Here is a 21,104-nt window from a genome sequence, read left to right on the forward strand (position 1 = left end):
TTTTCTTCAGGCTCCTTCTCTCCACAGGCTTGGTAGGGCTTTTTTACCTCATGCACTCAATGACGACTTTTAAGCACAAGTAGATAGCTGGATGGGACGGAAACAGATTTATATCTCATCACCAATAATAGCAGAGCTGGATAAAAAGCCATCTGGGCAAGGTTTTGGGGGTTTTTTTTGAATGTGCTAAAAGTATCTCTCATCAGAGGAAACACGGAGGTTTCTAGGAAGTCACACAACGCCCACGAAAACAGACTTTATGTCATCGCCCCTCTCCGGAGCAATTTCACCGAAGCAATCCCCACCCACCCGCCGATTTTTGAAGTTGCTCCATGTCCTTTTTCTGTCACCGCCCCTCGGTGCTCCTCAGGCGACCAAGTGCCACGGACACCGGTCACCTTCCCACGGGCGGCGCGTCCCCCTGCCCGCACCGCCACACGGGGCACGGCCACACCGGGCACCGCCACACCGGGGACCGGGCCCGGCCACACACCGGGCACCGCCACACCGGGAGCGCGCTCTTAGCGGGTGTCGGAACTTGCCCGCGGAGCAAATCAGGGGAGCGCTCACCGGGGGCGGTCGCCGGAGCGCGCCCCGGCACAGGGTCTTGGGACGGTGCGCCGGGAGCGGGTACGAGGAGCGCGCCCCGGGAGAGGATTCCCCGGGAGCGCGCCCTGAGAACGGGGCTCGGGAGCGATTTTGGGGAGCGCGCCCTGGGAGAGGAGTCCCTGGGAATGTTTCCAGGGAGCGCGCCCTGAGAACGGGTTTCGGGAGCGAGCTTGGGGAGCACGCCCTGAGCACGGGGCTCGGGATAGATTTTGGGGAGCGCGCCCTGGGAGAGGAGTCCCTGGAAGTGTTCCCAGGGACCGCGCCTTGAGCACGGGTCTCGGGAGCGAGCTTGGGGAGCACGCCCTGAGCACGGGTCTCGGGAGCGAGCTTGGGGAGCGCGCCCTGAGCACGGGTCTCGGGAGCGAGTCTGGGCAGCGCACCCCGGGCCGTCTCTCGGGAGCGCGCGCCGCCCCTCACGGCCGCGGGTGACCCCTCCGCGCGCGCCCGCCCCGCTCCGCCCACGCACCCCTCCCTCCCGCGCACGCGCCCGCCGCGCCGTGACGCCACAGCGGCGCCCGGCGACATCACGTAACCCTCTGGGCCCGCCAATCGGAGCGCGAGGAGGGCGAGGCCGGCGCCGCTGGTTGGCTGCCGCCGCCGCCCCGCCCCGCCCCGCGGCCGGCGGCGGGGGGGACCCGGATGAGGCGGCCCCTGGCGGCCGCGGCCGTTAAACGCCGGCGGGGCGCGGGCGCGACCCCCGCGATGGCGGCGGCGCGGTGAGGGCGGCGCGCCCGGGGCAGCGCGGAGGCCCGAGGATGCCGCTGCTCTACGTGATCCTGCTCTCGGCGCTGGCCGGCTGCTGCCTCACGCTCCTGGTGCAGCTCCTGCTCGTCTACAGGAGGAAGCCGGAGCCCCCCGGGGCGGACGGAGCCTACGGCGGCATCGTCTACACCCGCGTGGCGGCCGAGCACGGCCTCAGGGAATACCTGCAGGGCGCGGAGCCGGCCGGCGGCCCGGCGTCCGCGGAGCCAGCCCCCAGCCCGGCCCCGGCCTCCGCGCCCGCCGCCGCCCCGGGCCCCGATCCCGGCCCCAAGCAGCAGCACCAGCACCAGCAGCCACCGCAGCAGCAGCCGGAGCCCCCTCCAGCCCCCTCCTCCCGCGAGGAGACGTGCCACTTCCTCAATGCCATCTTCCTCTTCCTCTTCAGGGAGCTCAGGGACACTGCCCTGGTCAGAGACTGGGTCATCAAGAAGATCAAGGTGGAGTTCGAGGAGCTGCTCCAGGCCAAGATGACAGGGAAGGTGCTGGAGGGGCTCAGCCTCAGGGAGGTCTCTCTCGGCGATGTCCTGCCTGTCTTCAAGTCCGTGAAGCTGATCCGGCCGGTGGCCTGCAATGAGGAGGGCTGTCCCGAGGAGCTGGCCTTTGAGGTAGACCTGGAATACAATGGTGGCTTCCACCTGGCCATCGATGCCGACCTGGTGTTCGGCAAGTCGGCCTACCTGTTCGTGAAGATCTCCCGGGTGATGGGGAGGCTGAAGCTGGTCTTCACACGCCTGCCCTTCACTCACTGGTCCTTCTCTTTTATGGACGACCCCGTGATTGTCTTTGAGGTGAAGTCTCAGTTTGAAGGGAGGCCCATGCCTCAGCTCACTTCCATCATAGTGAACCAGTTCAAGAAAGTGATTAAGCGCAAGCACACCTTGCCCAATTATAAAATCAGGTGAGTTGGCCTGCGTCCTCAGCGTTATTTGGGTGCTTTGCAGCTGAGTTGCTGTTTTGCTCTTAATGGGTGCTTAGCACGGTACATTGCTTGTCTGCTGGCAGGAGCTTTCCTGAAAGGAAGGATCATTTTCTATTTATGACAGGTGAAGAAGCCTTGCACAGTGGGGTTGTTCCATGCCCTCCTCTGGGTGTAACTAAGTGGCAGAATCAATACGTATGAAAAGTTTGGGGGTCTTGTCAGGTGTGTGACGATAGGACCACGATGTCCCTCTTTGGAGGATGGCTCCATGGAGAGTGTGTGCATTTGGGGTGTCCTCCCAAGCTCCTGCCCTTGGTGTGAGCCACCAGGGCAAGGCTTGTGGCTGCTGCTTACCTCTAGAGGTGAGGTGATTGTTGCTTAATGTCAGAAAAGGTAGAGTTCTCTGTGTAAGGAATATTTTTGAGATCCCATGATATAGGCAGTCTGCTTCTTTTCTGGTCTGCTGAATTCCCTCAGTAAATCTTGGGGGAAGTCTGAAAGTTGATAAGAGAACTATCACCACTGCTGTGGGAACTAAACCTTCTGGGTTTCTGCTTTTTTTTTTTTTTTTGGGGGGGGGTATTGTAGTAGCTTTCCTTTACAAATGCACACACTGCAGCGCAGACTGCATTATATAGTGAATATAATGGAATATGCCCTGATACTTCTGTAGCAGAAGTGGCAAGAGACATGTTCACTTTGTTTCTATCCCATGATAATGATATTGAGTGTCTTACCACTGCTCAGGTACTGTTTCCTTTCTGTTGAGTCTCACCACTCTCAGGGCACCACGTTTCCTTTCTCTTTTGTTTGTTCTTTTGAGCTTTTGTTATGTGTTAAGTAAGGATTTTAGGTTTGTTTACAGCATTCCTCTGCAATAAGCCTTTTCCCTGAAATTCGTGAGAGATGAGCAACTGAAAATGCCTGTTTGAGTTTTGAAGTGTAATTAGCTTTGTAGTGGTGTAATTTCTGAAGACTTTTCAGCTGCTTCCCCTGCAATTGAATGTATGAGTGCTCTCATGAAAGTGGATTTTTAAAATATCCAAGATTTGGATAGCCCTAACAGAGCAATAAGTTTTTTTGAGTAATGTAGTGGCTCTTTCAAGTTTTGAGGTGCTGAACTCTCCAGAGGAGAGCAATCCCTGGCCAGCAGGGAAGCTGTCACGGCAGGTTTGCTTCCATTCTGTTGCTGTTTTGGAAAGGGTGAAGCTGCAAAGTGGAGAGGAGCCCGAAGGAGAGGTTGGGATTGCACAGTCGTGGTGCAGAGTCAGCACTCCCAGCACACTCAGACAGAACAAATGATCTTTGCACTCCAGACAAGTTTTTAGGATTCCTGTGCAACCTGTGATGGGTGATGTGCTCCCCCCCTCCAGCAGATGAGGACAGACATCTTCAGTTTGCCTCTGAGAGATGCAGAGGACAGTGAGGTGTTCTCATCATTTAGTTGGAGACAGTCAATTTTTCACGGGTTTCTCAAATTTTCTGCCCCCATAAAGAATGAATGAGGCATGTGTGAGGGACTGGAGGGGCAAATAAAGAAGCAGAGTGCAGAGCCTGAAACAGAAATGAGAAGTGTGATGATAGAAGGTAACTGACACTCAGAATGATATATGAAGCATAAATAATTCTAAAACTAAGAAGAATTAACAGTTAACTTAAAATGTTCTCTGTGGTTGAAGGAGTTGGGAATCTCTGAATGCTTCAGAGGAAAAAGCAATACCATAGCTGATTTTCCCACTGGATAGTGGGCTGGTGGCCTGCTGTGCTCAGTGCAAGTGTCCAACCCTGCTTGGTGCTTCTGAATTTACATTTTATCCCATGCACCGAAGGTATCCTTCCCACCCCCGTGTTGTGAGGGGACACCAAGGCTCAATGCACATGAACGGAATTGTCCTCAGGGAGGAGGGTTGGCTCCTTGGTGTCCCAGCTGTCCACACCATGGCATTTACAGCTTCAGCTGGGAGCCTTGAGCTGTCCACAGGGGCCCAGGGTTTTCTGGAGCACAGACTAAAACTGCAAATTCTTGCTCAGCGTGTCCAGGCTGGGTTTAGGCAGGTGAATCCCCACTCTTGGGAACAGCTGAGCAGTAGCAGTGCACGCTTAAGTGGTGGCACAGCTGAGAGTTCAGGTGTCACTGGAAGCTGGTTTGGAAAATCAAGCCCCTTGCTGATAAGATGCAAAAGTGGGGCTTTAAATTGGAAGATTACATTGGATTTGGGATTATGGTATGCTAATATATTGCTTAGCAAAGAATATCCAGGAGAAAGTCAGGAGTTTCACAGCTGCTTAATAATAACCTCTTACTTACCTAAAGCTGAAAAGTTTCTCATCTACATGAAATGTGATTATTCTCTCCCATTTTTTCCCTATTGCCCACATGTCCTTAAGTACATAGAATTCGCTTCCATGTGTAGTTCAAAACCCTTTTGATGTCTCCCTGCTCTTGCTCAAGTAACTTTGTAAATAAAACTTCGGATAACAGCGATTGCAACTTTGTAAACAAAGGCACTTGGAGTGTGAGGAGTTCTCTCTTTGTGGGGCCAAAAAGGGGCACTTTGCTACTCTGTTGGCTTCCACATTGACGATCACAAAAGAGTTTTATCTTGCTTCAAGGTGTTAATTAGTATATAAAAATATGCCATTTTCCTTGTCTTTTTTGTTAGGCAACTTCTAGAGGTTGTTACTGAGTGGTGAACGGCATACAAAGAGAACTTTTGCCAGTAGTTGATTTTGAACATGTTATAACTCAGTTTGTGTTACAGATCCTGGCCTCCTCTGTTGTTTAGTTACAAAGTACTGTATTTAAAAATATATATATTCATATGTGCACTGTCTGTTACTAAAGCCAAATTACTACTCAAGTACTTCGTATTCTTTCCAGTTAGGTACAAAATTTATGCAGCACAGCAGTGCTGAGTATTTTCTATCATCCATTTCTACAAGCTTTGTGTGATCTGCAGAACTGTACCTTGAAAGCAGGAAAAGGCATCTTGCATTCCTGCTGCACTCCTCAGAGTCTAGGGAGAGGCAGTGAAGCCTAGTTTAAGTGCATGTAAAGTTTGTCTAACATTTTATGCACATTTTTCTCCATAAAAGCAATTGTCTACTAATTGAAAAAGAAGGGTTGTGCTTTATGTCTAAACTAATAAGTAGTAATTTGTGTTTTACTCTAATAGCATGTAATCACTTTTCTCTGTCTCTTTAATAAATGTGTTTGTGTCTGGCAAAACCCCCTGTTCTGTAGCTGCTCTGCTATTGAATGGGAATTGCTGTCTTGTGTAGTAGATTTGAGGAAATCCCTGGATGTAAGGCTGTGGATAAAATCCAGTGACTGTAGGCTAGGTTTGTTTTTTTGGGGTTGTTTCTTTTTTTTTGGTCATAATTGATAAAGGATGTATGCAACTCTGTTGATAATAGCAATAGTTAAATGTTTGTATTTAATGTTAATGTATTTGCTGCTTTATTCTAGAAATGCAAACAGCTTTTTCTGCAAACATTTTGGTATGTCAGAGCAGTGTCTTGTTCAGATGTGGGGAAAACCTAATACAACCTTGTTTTCATGTAGATTTCTTTTGATAGACCAGGGCAATGAATGCTATCAGCACAAAGTGGAGTTTATCTTGTAACCTGAGTCCAGCTTTTGGTTTGTCATTGTATGCACTCCAACAGTTCTTTAATGCTGTGGACACTGTTCATGGGGGTTTTAACTTTATCATGTCCCTTTAACAGTGGCTATTAAGGTGGTTAATAGGATTTAGAGGCACAGAGTAGGGGCTGTTTCAGGTGTCTGGCTCCGTGCTTGATGGTGCTGCTGCAGTACTCGTGGGTTCATCTGTGTTAGCTCTCTAATGAGCTCTACCTTGCTCATTAACCTTTTATTAAGTTGCTTATGGTGACAGCCTTGCTGTGCCCTCTCTCACCTCTGCCTTATCAGTACACTGATTATGCTGTGGCCAGCATGTTCTTAATACTTGGGTGTATTTTTGCTCTTTTGCACAGCTCTTGATCTTGCTTTTAGATTTTGGAGAGGTTTGGGTGTCAGGTTGTTTCTAGCCAATAAAAATACACTTTGCCCTAACAAAGATCCAAAGCCTGTTGTGTATGTGTAAAGTGCTTCTTCTGCCAGATTTTAACTTCCTGCTGTTTCTTAAGCAATGATGTAAAAAAACCTGACAGTTTTTTTTTTTTTTCTTGAATTAAACATCTCACAAGTTCATCCATTCTAGGCAGACCAGGTGTTGGTTAAGCAATAGGTCAGTTCTGTATATTTTAGGAATGTTTGGATCATATTCCAATATAGGAACACTTTGTTTCTTGGTTTGTTACATTTAAAAACCCAACTCTTTTGTATTGATGCTGGTCTGCTTTGAGAAAATCTGTTTGCTTTGTTTTAATGCATGCTACCACTGAGGGGAATAACTTTTCTTTGTAAGTATTCTCATAAAGCATTGCTTCTACCATTTCTGTGTTGGATGTTTACAGGACCTCCTCTGGCCACTGTCAACATGAATTGTCCTTAGAACTGATCATTTGCAATATATTTAGTCATGTTAAATAGTTTTATGCTTTATTTGGAAGCTGAGGCTATATTGAATTTCTCTAGGAAGAACAATTAAACAAGCCTATTTCTATTTACCATTATAGAATGCAATTTGAGAGTTACATAGTAGTTTCTTATTTTTGGCAAAACTTAAGCCTAGAAGTAATTTAAATAGATATTGATTTGAAATGTGTTTTACAATAGAAATTACTTCATAATAAGGAAATTGAGGTATTGGAAAAAGTATAAAATAAAAAAAAAGCATGTATTATTCATATGATGAGGCAGGAGTACCAGAAATAATCAGATTTTGGGACTGTGATCATGTCTGTGCTTCAGAGACCTTTCTCTGTAGCTGCTGCAAAGGGAAGGTTTTTCTTTTTGAGTGGATTTCCACAGCAGTTGATAAGAATCTCTCTAGTTAAATCTGTAAGACACCCCTGTTTGAAGTTCTCATTCCTGCTGCTGCTGATGGGAAAGAAGGCTGGTTTGTTTGTGGTTCTATTTATTGGGGTTTTTAATGCCATGCCTGTTTTAGGTACAAAAATAATCTACTGTACAAAAGCATTAAAACCCTGCAGGAGTCCTTTTCTGAGTCCTTTTCTGCTCTGCAATTTGATGGTAAAGCAGCACTGTGATTTTCACATGTCCCAGAGACACTGCCCTGAATGATGGCAGCACAGACTGTTCTGCTCATGGCAAAGGGGACATAATTTCACTCAGTGGATCTGTCAGTCTCTAGTCAGTAGTTCCATGCTTGGAAGATCATCTTAATAATGGACAAGCAGCTTTGCTTTGTCTTACAGGAATTGGATAAATGGGTCTGTCGGCAACCTGACACACAACGAACACAACTAAACCTCAGAACAGCAAATAATTATTTCCTTTTTTTTTTTTCTTTTTAAGGATGCTACATGTAGAAGGAAGATTTTGGAACTGCAGAGCTTTTTACTGGTTTTGGTTTTTTTTTTTGGGAGGGTTCCATCTCAGGCTTACATAATTTCTGGAGGGTCACTAAGTACCAGTTTCTTCAGAGCGTATGAAATTATATGGTACAATGGCTGTATGTAAGTCTTATGTAGCTAGCAAGTTCAAATCCTTTGGTTCTAAGGGGTTTGAAACATTTTTAGTCATCTTCCCCAGCTCCAGCACTTAATGAGTTTTCACTCTGGAAAGACTGAATTCTGAAAGAATGCCAGTTTGAAACTTGTTCATGGTAAAGTCAGAAGTAATGAGTGCCCAGCTACATACCAGGCATTTCCCAGCACACAGGTGGCATTCTTTGCAGCTTAAGAGTGAGCCTTTTTCTGTGGTTAGTCAACAAATCCTGCATTTCCTATTCTTACCTCCAAGGGTGAGGAACTAACACATCCCTGATTTGAGATGGATTAGTGAAAAAACTGCGAGACAGAGGTGTGGGGCAAAGAGAAAATGTCAGCTGGAGGGAGTGATGGATGAAGGTACAGGATAAAGGAATGTTTTGATCATTAGCATCTGCCTTTGCTGCAGCTGGAAATCCAAAAGGCATAATTGGTCTGACATGAAAACAGGACCTCCTTCAGCTTTTCTTCTTTATTTTCATGTACAGTATATAAAACACTGTACAGTAATAATGTAAAGAAAATTACCTCATTTAATCCTTTGCTGGTTTGTGTTAGAAGTCACTTGATCTTAGTCCTGCAGTGAACTTTCATGTGGATAGTGAATAAAGACTGAAAAATCTGCTGAGATTTATTTAGTACTTGATGGAGTTTTGCATGCACCAGCATTGAGACCACATTTCTGTTCATCTGGACTCTGCCCTTGAACTGATCATGCTGCTCAGTGAGCACAAATATGGATCTTTTTATTCAGTTGTCCTCATTGCTTTCAATGCATTTAAATAAATATTAAATAAGCAGTAGTAGTGTTTGTTTTTTTAAGGGTAACTTATTTCAAAATGTAGATCATATAGGAGTTAATCACTTCACTGAGCTGTGGGCACCTAAGAAATGTGAGGATGGTAAGAAATGTGAGGATGGTAAGAAATGTGAGGATGGTAAGAAACGTGTGGGCAGTTTCTGAGCCTGTCTGCTGGAGCAGGGAGGTGTGCTCAGGCTCTGGAACTGGGCTGTTCTCAGCCACCTTCTACAAGCTATATTATGATTTTTAGGCTCTGTAATAGGCAGTATGATTAGTGTCCCCCACTTGTCACGTGTAACTGAGCACTGGGTTTTCCTGAAGCAGATTATTTCAAGGAAAAGGACACAGAATTTGCCTGTGAATATCTGTAGCTAATACCGCTCTCAGTAGTTCATTGGGTGTAAAAATGTAGGAGGCTTTTTTGTCAAACCTATTTGTATGTATTAAATGCATGAAACAGTTAATCTTTTATTCAAATGGCACTTGATCAGAAAGCCCTTAAAAGCAGCCTGGGTGAGCACAGTGGGTTTTAGTGGGGTAGAACAGTTCAGTGCTGGTGAAGCTCAGCCTCAAGCTGCTGCATTCACTGTTGGAGCTGATCCTTCCATGTTGTGGCTTTCTGTGGGAAGCTGCTTATTCTGCATTCCTGCAGGGATGGCCTAAAGTCACCCAGTGTGCTCCTGTGTTTGCACTTCATGTTCACACTTGTTTGATTTGAAACTGTTGCAACATTTGGGTATTCTTGATATTATTTTTTTTTTTAGAGTATAGTAAAAGACTTAAAATATAACACTTCTAGGATTAATAAGCTTTATTTTCTTAATTGAGTATGGAGAGGAATTAGCAACTCACATAGGTAGGTTACATGAATAGATAATTTGTGTCACCCCAGTCTGTTAAAATCCCTGAATTGTGGAACTACAGGAAACTTTGTGTGGTGATCTCAAACCATCCTTTCACTAGAAAACAAGCAATGATCCAATGTGATGATGAAGATTCCTACACCTGCCCAAAGCCATTTGGGTACATCTGATTCCCTAAGCACACCCTACCTTGTGGAGCCCTGCCTGAGTTCAGTCCCCTCACGACTTTCCTGTAGGACCCAGCTGGGGGCTGGCAGGGTTTTGGACCTGTCTGTGGCCAAACACAGCTCTGCAAAGTGCCAGGAGATGCTGGGTATAGCAGAGAATAAAAGAAAGAGGGGGAAAACCTTAAATTTTGTGAGGTAAAAAACGCACAGAAATTACGTTCAACCCTGAGCTAGGCTCTGGAGAGCTACCTGGTTTGATTTTTTATTTTTTTTCCCTACTAGCTGCTCTAATTCTATTTAACCTTAAAGCTACTGAGTACAACTTCCCTTCATAACATCTAAATTCTGCTGTTTGGTGCTGCTGGAGCTCAGCAGAACGGGCTGTGAGCAGCAGTGTCCCCTCCATTAAAGCTCTTCCATGAGGAATTCTACTACACCAGCACACTTCACCCATTTTTGAAGGCTTCCCAGATGCCATAAAGCTCTGTCTGAAATAGAGTGTATTACAATGATCAGACACTGATAATTAATCAGACTGTTACACTCAAAGGCAGTAATTAATTGCCAGATATGATGAGCATAAAATTTAATTAGGATAATCACTTGGGAATTAATTTTTTGGCAGTTTTTTTGTTGCTCTGGCTGAAAAACTTAGAGGGACACTTTGAGATGTAAATTCAAATCATTATTTCTTACTTTGTCTTTTAGAAATGATCTGATGATATCCAATGGAAATCAACACTCACATACTTTGTTCCTGACTTTCTTTACTGAGACTGATGCTAAGCAGGATATTTTCCTGCATCAGTGTCAATGGCAACATTGCTATGAAAAATGCTCACTCAGAAGGAAATGTGTACAAATATTAAAATTCACTTTTGTAATGGCATTAAGTACAAGATTGTGGTGTTTGCCAGTGAAATGAAGAAATACTGGTAGTAACTACTACCACATGTGTAAAATGCTTTAAATTATACTTAAACCTGTGAAAAATATCCTGTGACATAAGTTTTATGTGTGGTATCTTAAAGGTAACCCATTGAGCAGTAAAATTAAAATGGACTTTTTAATGAATGTCACTTGTGTAGTAAATGGTTTAAACCATTATTGTTTGCCTGAACTGAAAAAGGAGGAGTAAAAATGGAAGATCCCAGTCTGGTGGTGACATGGCACCAGGGTTCCTGGTGGTGTTTAGATCACCTCTGAATGATCTGGCTTGGTGAATAGTTCCTAAGTAATTAACCAGAGGAAATTACTCCAAAAACTTCAACAGTTGTGTGGTTTTTGTTGGTTTGATGTTTTTTTAAAGAATAACCATATACTTGCTAACAAAACTTGATGCAGTGTGTTAGAAGAAACAAAACAAGCCCAATGTTTCCAAGCAAAGAGTGAATTAGAAAGGGAGGTGGGGTGGGAACAGCAGTGATAGGCAGTGGTATTGTTCTAAAACAATTCTGCAAAAACTCAGATGGTTTTTCTATTCCTCTGTTCCTCTGAATGAAGGGCAAATTAGAGAAAGTGTCCAAATTCATCATTTGAGCAGCTGCTTCTATCAAATGTAATCACAAGTTGTAATGTGCCATGAGTGCTGCAGGATTGGGAAAGTGCAGGAATCCTTCCTGTTAATTAACCTGCCAAACCCTTCCTGTGTTTGATTGTCACCAGTGGTGCCACAGGTCATGTCCAGACTGAGCTTCTGTGTTACTTGATCCTGTTTACCCTGTGGCTCTAGAAATAAACTGCTGTGACTTGCCTGGGGTGTTGGCTTTGCTTGGGGACAGCTGGCAGGTGCATGGCCGTGGTGTGTCCCTGGGTCTGTTTGTGCCCTCCCCAGCCCTGCAGTCCCTGAGCTCTGCCAGCCAGCTTCAGGGTGAGCTGGGAGTCAGCTCAGCTTTGAAAATGCTCCTGCTGAGCCTGAGCTCTCAGGCTGTGAGTTGGAGCATCTTCTGTCTTGTCAGAAGTGACTTGATAAATGTAGATTGAGGAGAAGCTTCTGCAGTTTGAGCATTTCTAGAACTAACTGGAGGAGTGAGGATAAACCTTGGGAAGCTCTTGCCTAGAATTTCCAGCAGATACAAATATTTTTTCCCTTTTGGTTTACAGCTGTCAGGGACTGCTTTCAGCAGTGAGACATTTTCTGGCTCAGCAGCCGGAGAGATTTTATGTCCCTTTATTTCACATGGATGTGGGCTAGGGTTTGGAGCAGAGGATTAAAACTCTTCAGCTCAATGAGTGAGTGATGTTCAGAGCTCAGACCTCTCCTAGAACATCCTCCTCTTTTTGCTGTAACCAGGATTGCAGACAGGTGATGTTTGTAGACTCGAGACTTCCTTATGGGAGAACATTCTGCTGAAGTGAGCAAAAGCAAATGTTTGCCTTACTCACTGGGACCAACCTCCAAACCAGCTGGCTGAAGGCAGAACTTTGGGGTGGCTTGGGTTTTATTTGCTTTTTTTATGTGTGTGCTTTTTATTTTTTGGTTTTTTTTTTTTTTTTTTTCCTGCTGCTGTTTTCCTTGAATGCTTAAAAGCTGGTTGCTAAACCACACCTACTTCTCTTTCAGCTCTATGTGAACATAAGCACATTCTGTATTTTCTGTCCCATTTGGAGCAATGCCACAACAATTCAGGCTTTTTGGTTAGACAGGGAAAATTTGTCTACATCCTGTCAGAATTACAGCAGGATTTTCATCCTTTAATTTGAATCAACAGAACCTGGAAACAGGGACCAGACATTGACTACATTGAGTTAATAAAGCTGTTTCAGTATTTTTGCAATTTAAAATTTGGCAAGTATTCCGGAAATACTAAAGAATATGCACATGGTCAAGTTGAGCTGGTTTGTGGTGATTAGAAAGAAATTTTGGTTAGATTTTTTACCTGTGGCTATTCCAATGCAAGCAGTAAAACCATATCATTGAGACCGTCCATGTTGTATTTGCAATTTCTGTCATATAAGCAAGAAAAAAAATCTGTGATCTTTTTTGAAGAAGCTACTAGACTGTTTGCATTTCTTCTTTTGTTTGTTCTTGGGAAGTCAAGAACAAACTGAAGTTTGGGAAGTGTCTTGTCTCAAATGTATGATTCAAGATATACCTCAGAACTACTGAGAAGAAAGAAAACTATTTTAAGAATCTGGAAATGTGTGAAGTTTCTTTGAAAAAAAAAAAGACTAGTAAAATCTTTTTTTTTTCTTTTGAGGTCTTGGTTTAAAAAAAAAGGACTGTTCATCTATTGGGACCTTGTGTGTATGAGCCTCCTACATGTGTGTGGCAGAATATCCTGTAAGACAGTGGGTGGATTGCTAGATCTGATTTGCAGTTTACCATAAAACTTACTAGGAAAAAAAAAATCTTATTGCAGTGTTTTTTTTCAGGCTGCTTGTAAGCCAGATTTTCATGGCTGTGAATAAAGCTGAAATCTTATTTGTTATAGAAATCTACCTTAAATTGAATTGTTCAATCCCTGAGTGTAAATACTGATAGAGTTCAGCAGCAGCATAATTTCTTGAGAAATTAATGGAAGCTGGAAAATTGCTTTTGTAAAATCTATAACAAAATCTATAGAGAAACCATTACTGCTACTATTTTTTTGTTCAAAATAAAGATAAACCTCATTTTTATATCTTCAGTGTAAAGAATGATATAAGCTGTTTACATTATAATACCTGACAAGTGTAAATGTTAGCTGATAAGCACTTCTAAAATCTTATTAAGGTGATAATGTAATTTTAGGAGTGGATTGTAATATTTTAGAATTTTTGTAGAAGTAAAACTTCATCTTAAATTACATGCAGTGTAAGAAGAGAGGACTTCTTTATGTTTTAAAATATCTGCTCTCAATCCCTCTTTGAAGTTTACATGCTTTACTAGTGCCTGACTTGTGTTTCTGTGACTCAGGTGAAAAACGCAATCTAAAAATGACTCAATTCTTAGAGTCATTTTTAGATTGTATTTTGTTGCATAATTCTGTTGCATAATTAGTTAAACATTTTGATTAATCCCCAAACTGAAAATAAATCCAGCAGTTATTCTTTCAACAGTATTTTAGATAAAAGAAGCTTCACATACAGTAGCACTTGCAAAATTAAAATCTAAATACAGTCTCTCTTTGGATTGTGATAGAATTTTGCTTAACATTCAAGATGAAAATAAAGACTTGCAATGCATTCAGAGTTGCTTTATGCTGAAGATGTTTGCATTTTTGGTTGGTTGATTCTTCTGAGGTTTAAAATCTTTTTTGCTCTTTATTAAAATTCAAATGTTCAGTTAGTGTAACTTCAAAATTCCCAAACCTGAAAATGTTTTATCTTTATGTCAATAGAGTAGTGCTGGGATTCATATAATCCAAGTGTTTAATGTGGTCTGAAACTGATAGTCAGTAATTTTAAATACTGTTTTAGATACCAAACTTCCTTTTTAAAACAGAGAATAAGTTAAAACTTCTCCTATAACTTATTTTAGAAAAATATTCTCACTTTTTAGCAAAAGCTCTACAAAATCCCACCTTCTCGTGCCCTTGGCAATGAAACCATAAGACTTTCTACTTCTCCAAGTAGAAGATGGAATACTGACAGCTTTTGAATTTTGTTTCTGGCTCTGTTTAGCTCTGAACAATTATTGGTTTTTTTACTGTGATTCTGGATATTAACTGAAGCAATGAGCAGACACAGAAGCATATGGTTATCATACCAGATAAATCAATTTTTTTATTTCTCAATAGATTTCCTGATGCAAGTAAAAATATAATTAAATAGGTACTGAGGTGAGCAGTTCATTTGGGGATTAGCTTAATTAAACTAAGGTATGAAAGACTTCTGTCCTCTTTTCTGTTAAAAGTTGGCTAAAGAACCACAAAACAACCATCACAGAATGGTGAATTTAAATTAAAGGGAATGTAGGTCAGACATCTTTAAAATGAAATCCCCAGATCAGACTTGTTCCAAGGAGATGAGTTCTGCCTCCCAGAGCCGCCAGCTGCAAGGGACAATTCTGCCATCCCGGGGCTGGAAGCACTCGAAGGGAAGGGAAGGAGCTTGGTGTGCTTGGGGTTTTTCTGGATACACTTTTGATGTAGACTTTGAGGGAGGTGCTGCTGAGAGGGAATGAGCCACTGAAGAGGGAATGAGCCACTGAAGTGACTCTGAAGTCTGGCACGGAGGGAGTGCAGGAGTCCTTCACGCCAAGGAGACACTGCCTGCAGTGCCTGGAAACATTTTTGCTGTGCTTTGTGTATGGAAGAGCTTAGTGTTGTGCTATTTTAGTGTCTGCCTTTAATCCTATATATTAATTCACTAACTTTATCTTAATTACCTTCAGAATAATCATCTGACTAATTCCTCATGTGAAGGAAGAATTTTTACTGTTTATATCTTGCAATATTTGTTAAGGAACACTCACTGTGCTACTGCTTCTTTTAAATATTTTTTCTGTGGAGTTGAGATTTTTTCATTTGCTTAAATGTCACATGATTGATGAATATTCCTCTTCATATTAATGCTAAGTTTTAGCTAGCTTTTTCTTAAGACTGTGCTGTCTGAATTTCAGACCTTTGGACAAATGAGTTTGTGGAGGGACTCTGATAATTTAAAAAGTTGAAAAGGCATGATAAGCATTTCAAAGCACTTTTAAAAGCCTTTCTGCAGAGAGAGCATCCATTGCTGGCCTGCTGCAGTCCTGCCATCACAAGGAGAGGAGAGGGATGATGGCTCTGTAAGGTGTGCCCTGCTTTTAAAAATTGGGGAAGTTCCCAGGGTTTTCCTACCATGGGGAGAAAGATGGGAGTGCTGTGATGCCTGGCCTGTTGGGAGCATGGATTTCCTGTGGGTGATTTTACAACATGAGGGAATGGTCCCACCCTGGTACCAGCAGTCCCCATCTGGGTCTGTGTTAGCTCACCAATTCCCAGTGGGAAAGTCTTTCCCAATAAATGGTGTTGTTTTCTGCTTAAATATTCTGACAACTATTCAATTCCCTAGTTTGTAATTGAAATCTACAGGAAGTAGTAATTTGTCCAATGTTTAATTTTAGAAATGCACAAACTCTCTGTAAATTAAATAGATAAGTGCTATGATATAAATTTGGAAGGCTCCAGAGCAGCACTAAAACATTAAAAATGCATTTAATGTGAGATATTCAGCTCTTTGTACGTTGCTAGTGCCAATGGAAATAGGTGATGTGTTCCTTTTTTTTTTGCTAATGATTTTGCAAATTAGTTGTGATAAGAATGTGAACATAAGTGCTTCTTGGAAATTAAACATGGTGTTGAGACTGCCTTTTAATTCTGTATTTGTAGAAAATTTCAGTAGTACTGCACCAAGTCCCCCAAGCACTGCTAAGTGTTTTATATATTCATGTATATAACTGTATTGGTATTTTAGAATGAATTCCTCTTTAATTCATTGTTGTATAAATTTTTAAAAGGATTTTGAGAATAGAAATCAAAATTACAATAAACATTGTCTTAACCTAGCAAGGAAAATAGCTTTTTCTGGGGATTGTTTCATTATTCTGTGCTGCAGCAAAGGCTTGCAGTGTGTGTTGTACCAACACTTTGTTCTGAAGTCACTTGAGGATGATGTTTTTAGTTTGAATGTGTAGGTGGATATGTCTGCATCCTTACTGGAATGTTTCAGTGTTATTTTGCTTTCCTGTTCTTACTTTTAGGATATAAAATAGGTTTGTCCAAGTTTGAGTTCTTGTAGATGTCCTGCAGGATGTGTGAATACATCATCCTGTGAAAGACCTTCAAAATGCCAACACTTTTAGGCATGGTATTTGCAGAAATTGGGAGAGCTGATGGTAACCTAATGAATCCCCTTCCTTTGCCTTTTTTCCCTGCCAGAAATCTTGTTTCAGTAAGTCACTGAAGCTCAGAATGGTTGTTGTTAGTTTGATGCTCCCATGGATAACTATCTTTATAATAGATTTGGGAGAAGGACTACTGGCAGTTGCTGGTACTAACTGAAAAGCAGTTTATTAGTGCTTAAAAATCCTCAAACCTGCAAGTACCTATTCACTCAAAACTTACTATTGTTTTCCAGTGTGCTTGCCTAACTCATCCTTTTCTGCCTAACAAAATCTGAGCTAAGTCTGTATTTTGAGGGGATAAAATCATTCCTAACTGGAGCAGGGTACCTTTGCTTGTACTTGAAGTGAGAAACGTGGGGTGGGTCTGGGTAGGAGGTGATCAGGCACTGAACTGGGATGGAGTTTTGCAGAATTGAAGCAGTGGGGTCATCTTGGTGGTTTTTTCCCTACCATTATGATGCTTGCTATTACTTTAGTAATTCAAGACCTATAAGGGAGGATTATGAATAAACTACCAGATCAGTCAGTACTTGAACAAGGCCTATTTTGAGTTAGTTATTTTTGTTATGCTCATAAACCTAAACCATAGCCAGAGTGATTTAATAGCCTCATAATTTTCATACACAAGACCTTTAAAAAAAAAGTATTTAAAAGTGAGTATTTTTATGCGACATATTTCAAAATAGTTTTCTTTATGAAGGAGTTAATGAGGGAGAAACTTGGAACCAAATTAAAGTTAGAAGTTGAATTGGATTTCAGGAGAATAGCTGGAGTGTTGAGTTGTGTTTATTCACAAAGAGAACAAAAGAAATTACTTTCTCATGGCTCTGTATGAGGCTGTTGCTCGCACAGAACCGAAGTGTCTGGAATCAGAGCATGGAGCTGCCTCCCAAAGTGTGTGCTGACAGTTAAAGGATGCTTAATTATTTATTGGAGTTTCTGAAAGTCTTCAGTTCAGCTCCATGTGACTGTTTCCTGAACATATTGTGATCTCCGAATGTGACAAGCAGATGCCTCTGATGGTTGAGCGAACAGTGCTTATGAAAGAAAGAGTTTTTCTCATGGAATGGCAGAGCCGTCCTGCAGCCTCTGCTGCTCCTTTCCTGCTGCTTGTGACTCTCCACACGAATACTTGCTGGGGGGCTGCAGCAGTGACAGAGGATGGAAACCAAGGCACAAGGCAGTGCTGGGAAATGGAGCAATAAATAAAGACAGAAAGAAGGAATGCCCTCTAAGAGTTTTTTGTTGTTTTTTTTTTTTTTTCAAAAACTTCAGCACAGATGCTGTGATATCATTCTTTGTGCAGGGTTGTGGCCCTTGCTGTTGGGATTTTCTGTGTGTGTCAGCCATGTGATGGGGCTGCAGCTGTGCAGCCTCTCCCCCTCCTTCCCTCCCTCAGATCAGGGCTGTGTCCGACACCAGAGCACTATCACTTAAAAACCAAATTGGTATTTATAACTCAGCATTTTCTAATCAAAGAGACAGAATTATGTGGTGAGATAGCTGGTGTTTTGCACAGTTATCTTGAACATGAACTGCTTTTCCTGTGAATCACACACTGCAGTGAGGGAAATAAAGCTCAAGGGCAAATGTTTAGAATACCTCTATCTTTATTTTTATTCAAGAGGGCTGGCTAAGAAGAGCCACTTAAAGTTTTTTACAAAGTGAGAGAAGAATCAATCTGTGTAACTAAAGTGAACTGTTCACTAGGGTGCACCAACAGTACTGTCATAAAAAGTTTAAGCTTTAGGGTCATAGCACATTTTCATCTTTCTTTGCTGTGATGTTTATGCAGAAAAACTTAAAGACCTGCTAAGATATTTACTGCAGTAGGACTCTTGTGTTAAGTCATGTTTGCAATTGTAAAAATACAATGTGATTTTTACCAGCTTCCCACTTCTTAAAAATTATCTGTGCTAGTAAATGTAATTCAGTCTATTCCTGTGAAGCATTTTTTGTTTGTATTTTTCAGTCTGCTGCATTCAAAAAGCTTCAGTAGCTCCTACTCATTCATTTTGACCAATGAATACATAGGAATGGCAGTATTTCTCTTTTTAAAGAGTGTTAAAGATTCATTACTGTCCTGTTACCTTTTCTATATTTTTGTGTGTTCATGCTGTGTAATGTGAATTAAGAGAAGTTTCTTCTGTATTTTTCAGGTTCAAGCCATTTTTTCCGTGTCAGCTATTGCCAACTGATGAATATGAAGATCGAGACCTCTGTATACAGGATTTTCTGTTGATAGAAGGTCGCCTGAGGGTCACATTAATTGAATGTACAAGGTATATTTTGGTATATTTTTGTGCACTTTTGCTTATTCTTGACTAAGCAAGGACCTGTGTTTCCTCAGTTTGTAGTAATTATTGTTGTAGGGCAGTTCTGATTTGCAAAGTGGCAACTTTGGTGTTATGATTGCACTCCAAACACAACCTGTACTTTGCTTGAAGTAAAAATGAACAAATGAAAGTTGCAGTTACTTTCTTGAGACACTTTGGGTTTGTGTGGGGGCAAGCCTTTGCCTTTCTGAATTTTGCCTGGTTACAAGCTCTGTGCCTCCTCTTATTTGCTTGGTTTGCTTTTCTGCCACACCAAATTATGGGTCTCTTTCCAGGACAATATAAATGTTGTAATTATATTACTGTGTTATGTAACCAAAGGGAAATAATGGTTTCACTCAGTCTTACTTAGAAAAATCCAAATCACTTTTATAAGGCATTATTTACTGTCTTGGTCTTGAGTAAACAATGGAAAGAAATAAAATCTATTTCCTCCATTCATTGAAGAGAATATTATTCTCTTCAAAGCTGGAGAAAAGGTGTGTGGGCTCTTGGTTTGTTGGGGGTTTTTTGTCAGGCTCTTGGTTTATGTTAGATCTTATCCAAGTAGTGCTAAGGCTTTGATCTAGTCATGTGCAGTTCTACTCTTTATGAACTAAACTGCTCTGCAGAAAGTCTCTTTTTTAACCTGTTCTTTCATTGCTTGTATTCCCATCCCAAATTCTCTTTGCACTTTTTTTTTTCTGTAGCAGTGAACAACACTGTACAACATTTGAGCTGTATTTGCTGTACTAATGTGGTGGTCAGGATTTCCTGAAGCTATTCTTCTGCTTCTAAGGGTTCTGTGGGGGCAGCAGGGGTTATGTTTTTTGTGATAAAATTCCTGCTTACCTGTCTCCCTGTCTTTCTGGTGGTTTCTGTGGATGATCCAAGGATGCTGAATAACTCTGCATTCCTCGGCCACCAGGAGCATTTCCCCTTTGACTGTACTGAGTAAGAAAACTCTCATCACTTTTCATAACAATTCTCCAATTTCAGCCCAGTGATACATTTGTTTTTATCATGAGGGCCAAAATGACCACCTTGCACTGTGATCAGTTGTTCTTTGTTTGGGAAGTAATCTTTAAAAGTTGTCTTTCCTGAATCTGAAACACTGAGCAGCACCAACTCTTGAGTTTCTTTGCACTGAGAGCTCAGATTGCTCAGTGTGACATCATTGTGAGCTCTCAGTGATTTCAGCTGTCACAGATGCTTATCAGATGGCTGGGAGAGGATGCAGTTGCTGATTTGTCAGGTCTGACATAATCCAAGTGTTTTATGCAGCTTGGAATTTTTCAACACACACTTGGAAATTGTCTCAGCAGACACTTCTCAGGCAAGATGCCTGACTGCTGGACCCACAGTAATTCCTCAGATCTTCCAGTTGTCCATTCTTTTTTTGAACTAAACAGCTACAACTGCTGTCCATAGAGTCCCTCAGTGAGTAAACACTCTTGTTTGATTTGCATCTGAAGATATTGATGAGGTACAAAGAGAAACAGAGAATTTTGGTAGTGAAAGAAGAAATATACACTACATACAGTGATCAAATTTCCCTTTTTCCTCAGCCCTCTGTGAGTGGTGTGAGTTTGGCTGGGCCAGTTCCCAGTGCAGCACTGGGTGCTGACATCCAGGGCTTTCCACTTACATCTGCCATAGGAACCTGAACATTTTTATCCTCTCATTCTCATTCCAGAATGAAGGATCACTTTAATTTCTGTGTGGTTTTCAGTTTTGCTCAGTGCCCCAGAAGGTTTTATATTTTCTCAGTAGATGATCTCTGACTTCTCTACAGAATTTGGAAGTAGAATTCTTCCATCTAGTCAGGTAACAGAATTCTGCTGCTTCTCTCATTTAAGTCTGGACATCAGTGTTAAACCTCTCATTGTAAAATGTTTAGCAAACTTTTTCTGTATTATAATGGCTTGTTTAATTAAATTATACTCTTCACATGACCAAGTACTTGCACTTTTCACACTTCTTTTCTAATTGCAGGCTTGACCATAGCAATTTTCTGCTGTCATGCTGTTGAAAGCAAAATTAAATTTGTTAAAAATTAATGAAAGGTTGGGAACTTTGGTGTAAAGAAATAATAAGGAATATATCTTGCAAATCTTTATCTGACCTGCACAAAAAACTGAAGTTTTCAAAAAATGCAATGCCCTCAAAGAACTGAATTGTTGCAAAAATGCTGTTTTCTGTCATTATCTTAAAACTTT

At 42.0% G+C, this 21,104-nt stretch overlaps 1 protein-coding gene across 1 annotated transcript in view; it reads left to right on the top strand.

The window, feature by feature from the left end:
* The first annotated feature begins 1,364 nt into the window (after positions 1-1,364).
* Positions 1,365-21,104, top strand: part of PDZD8 (PDZ domain containing 8) — a 52,949-nt gene continuing 33,209 nt past the window's right edge. Inside the window, exons 1-2 of the mRNA XM_059476657.1 lie at positions 1,365-2,269; positions 18,730-18,852. Coding sequence (XP_059332640.1) covers positions 1,365-2,269; positions 18,730-18,852 — 1,028 coding nt within the window. The remainder of the gene's footprint in view (positions 2,270-18,729; positions 18,853-21,104) is intronic.

Source organism: Ammospiza nelsoni, chromosome 8 (assembly GCF_027579445.1).
Source record: "Ammospiza nelsoni isolate bAmmNel1 chromosome 8, bAmmNel1.pri, whole genome shotgun sequence".
NCBI lineage: Eukaryota > Metazoa > Chordata > Aves > Passeriformes > Passerellidae > Ammospiza > Ammospiza nelsoni.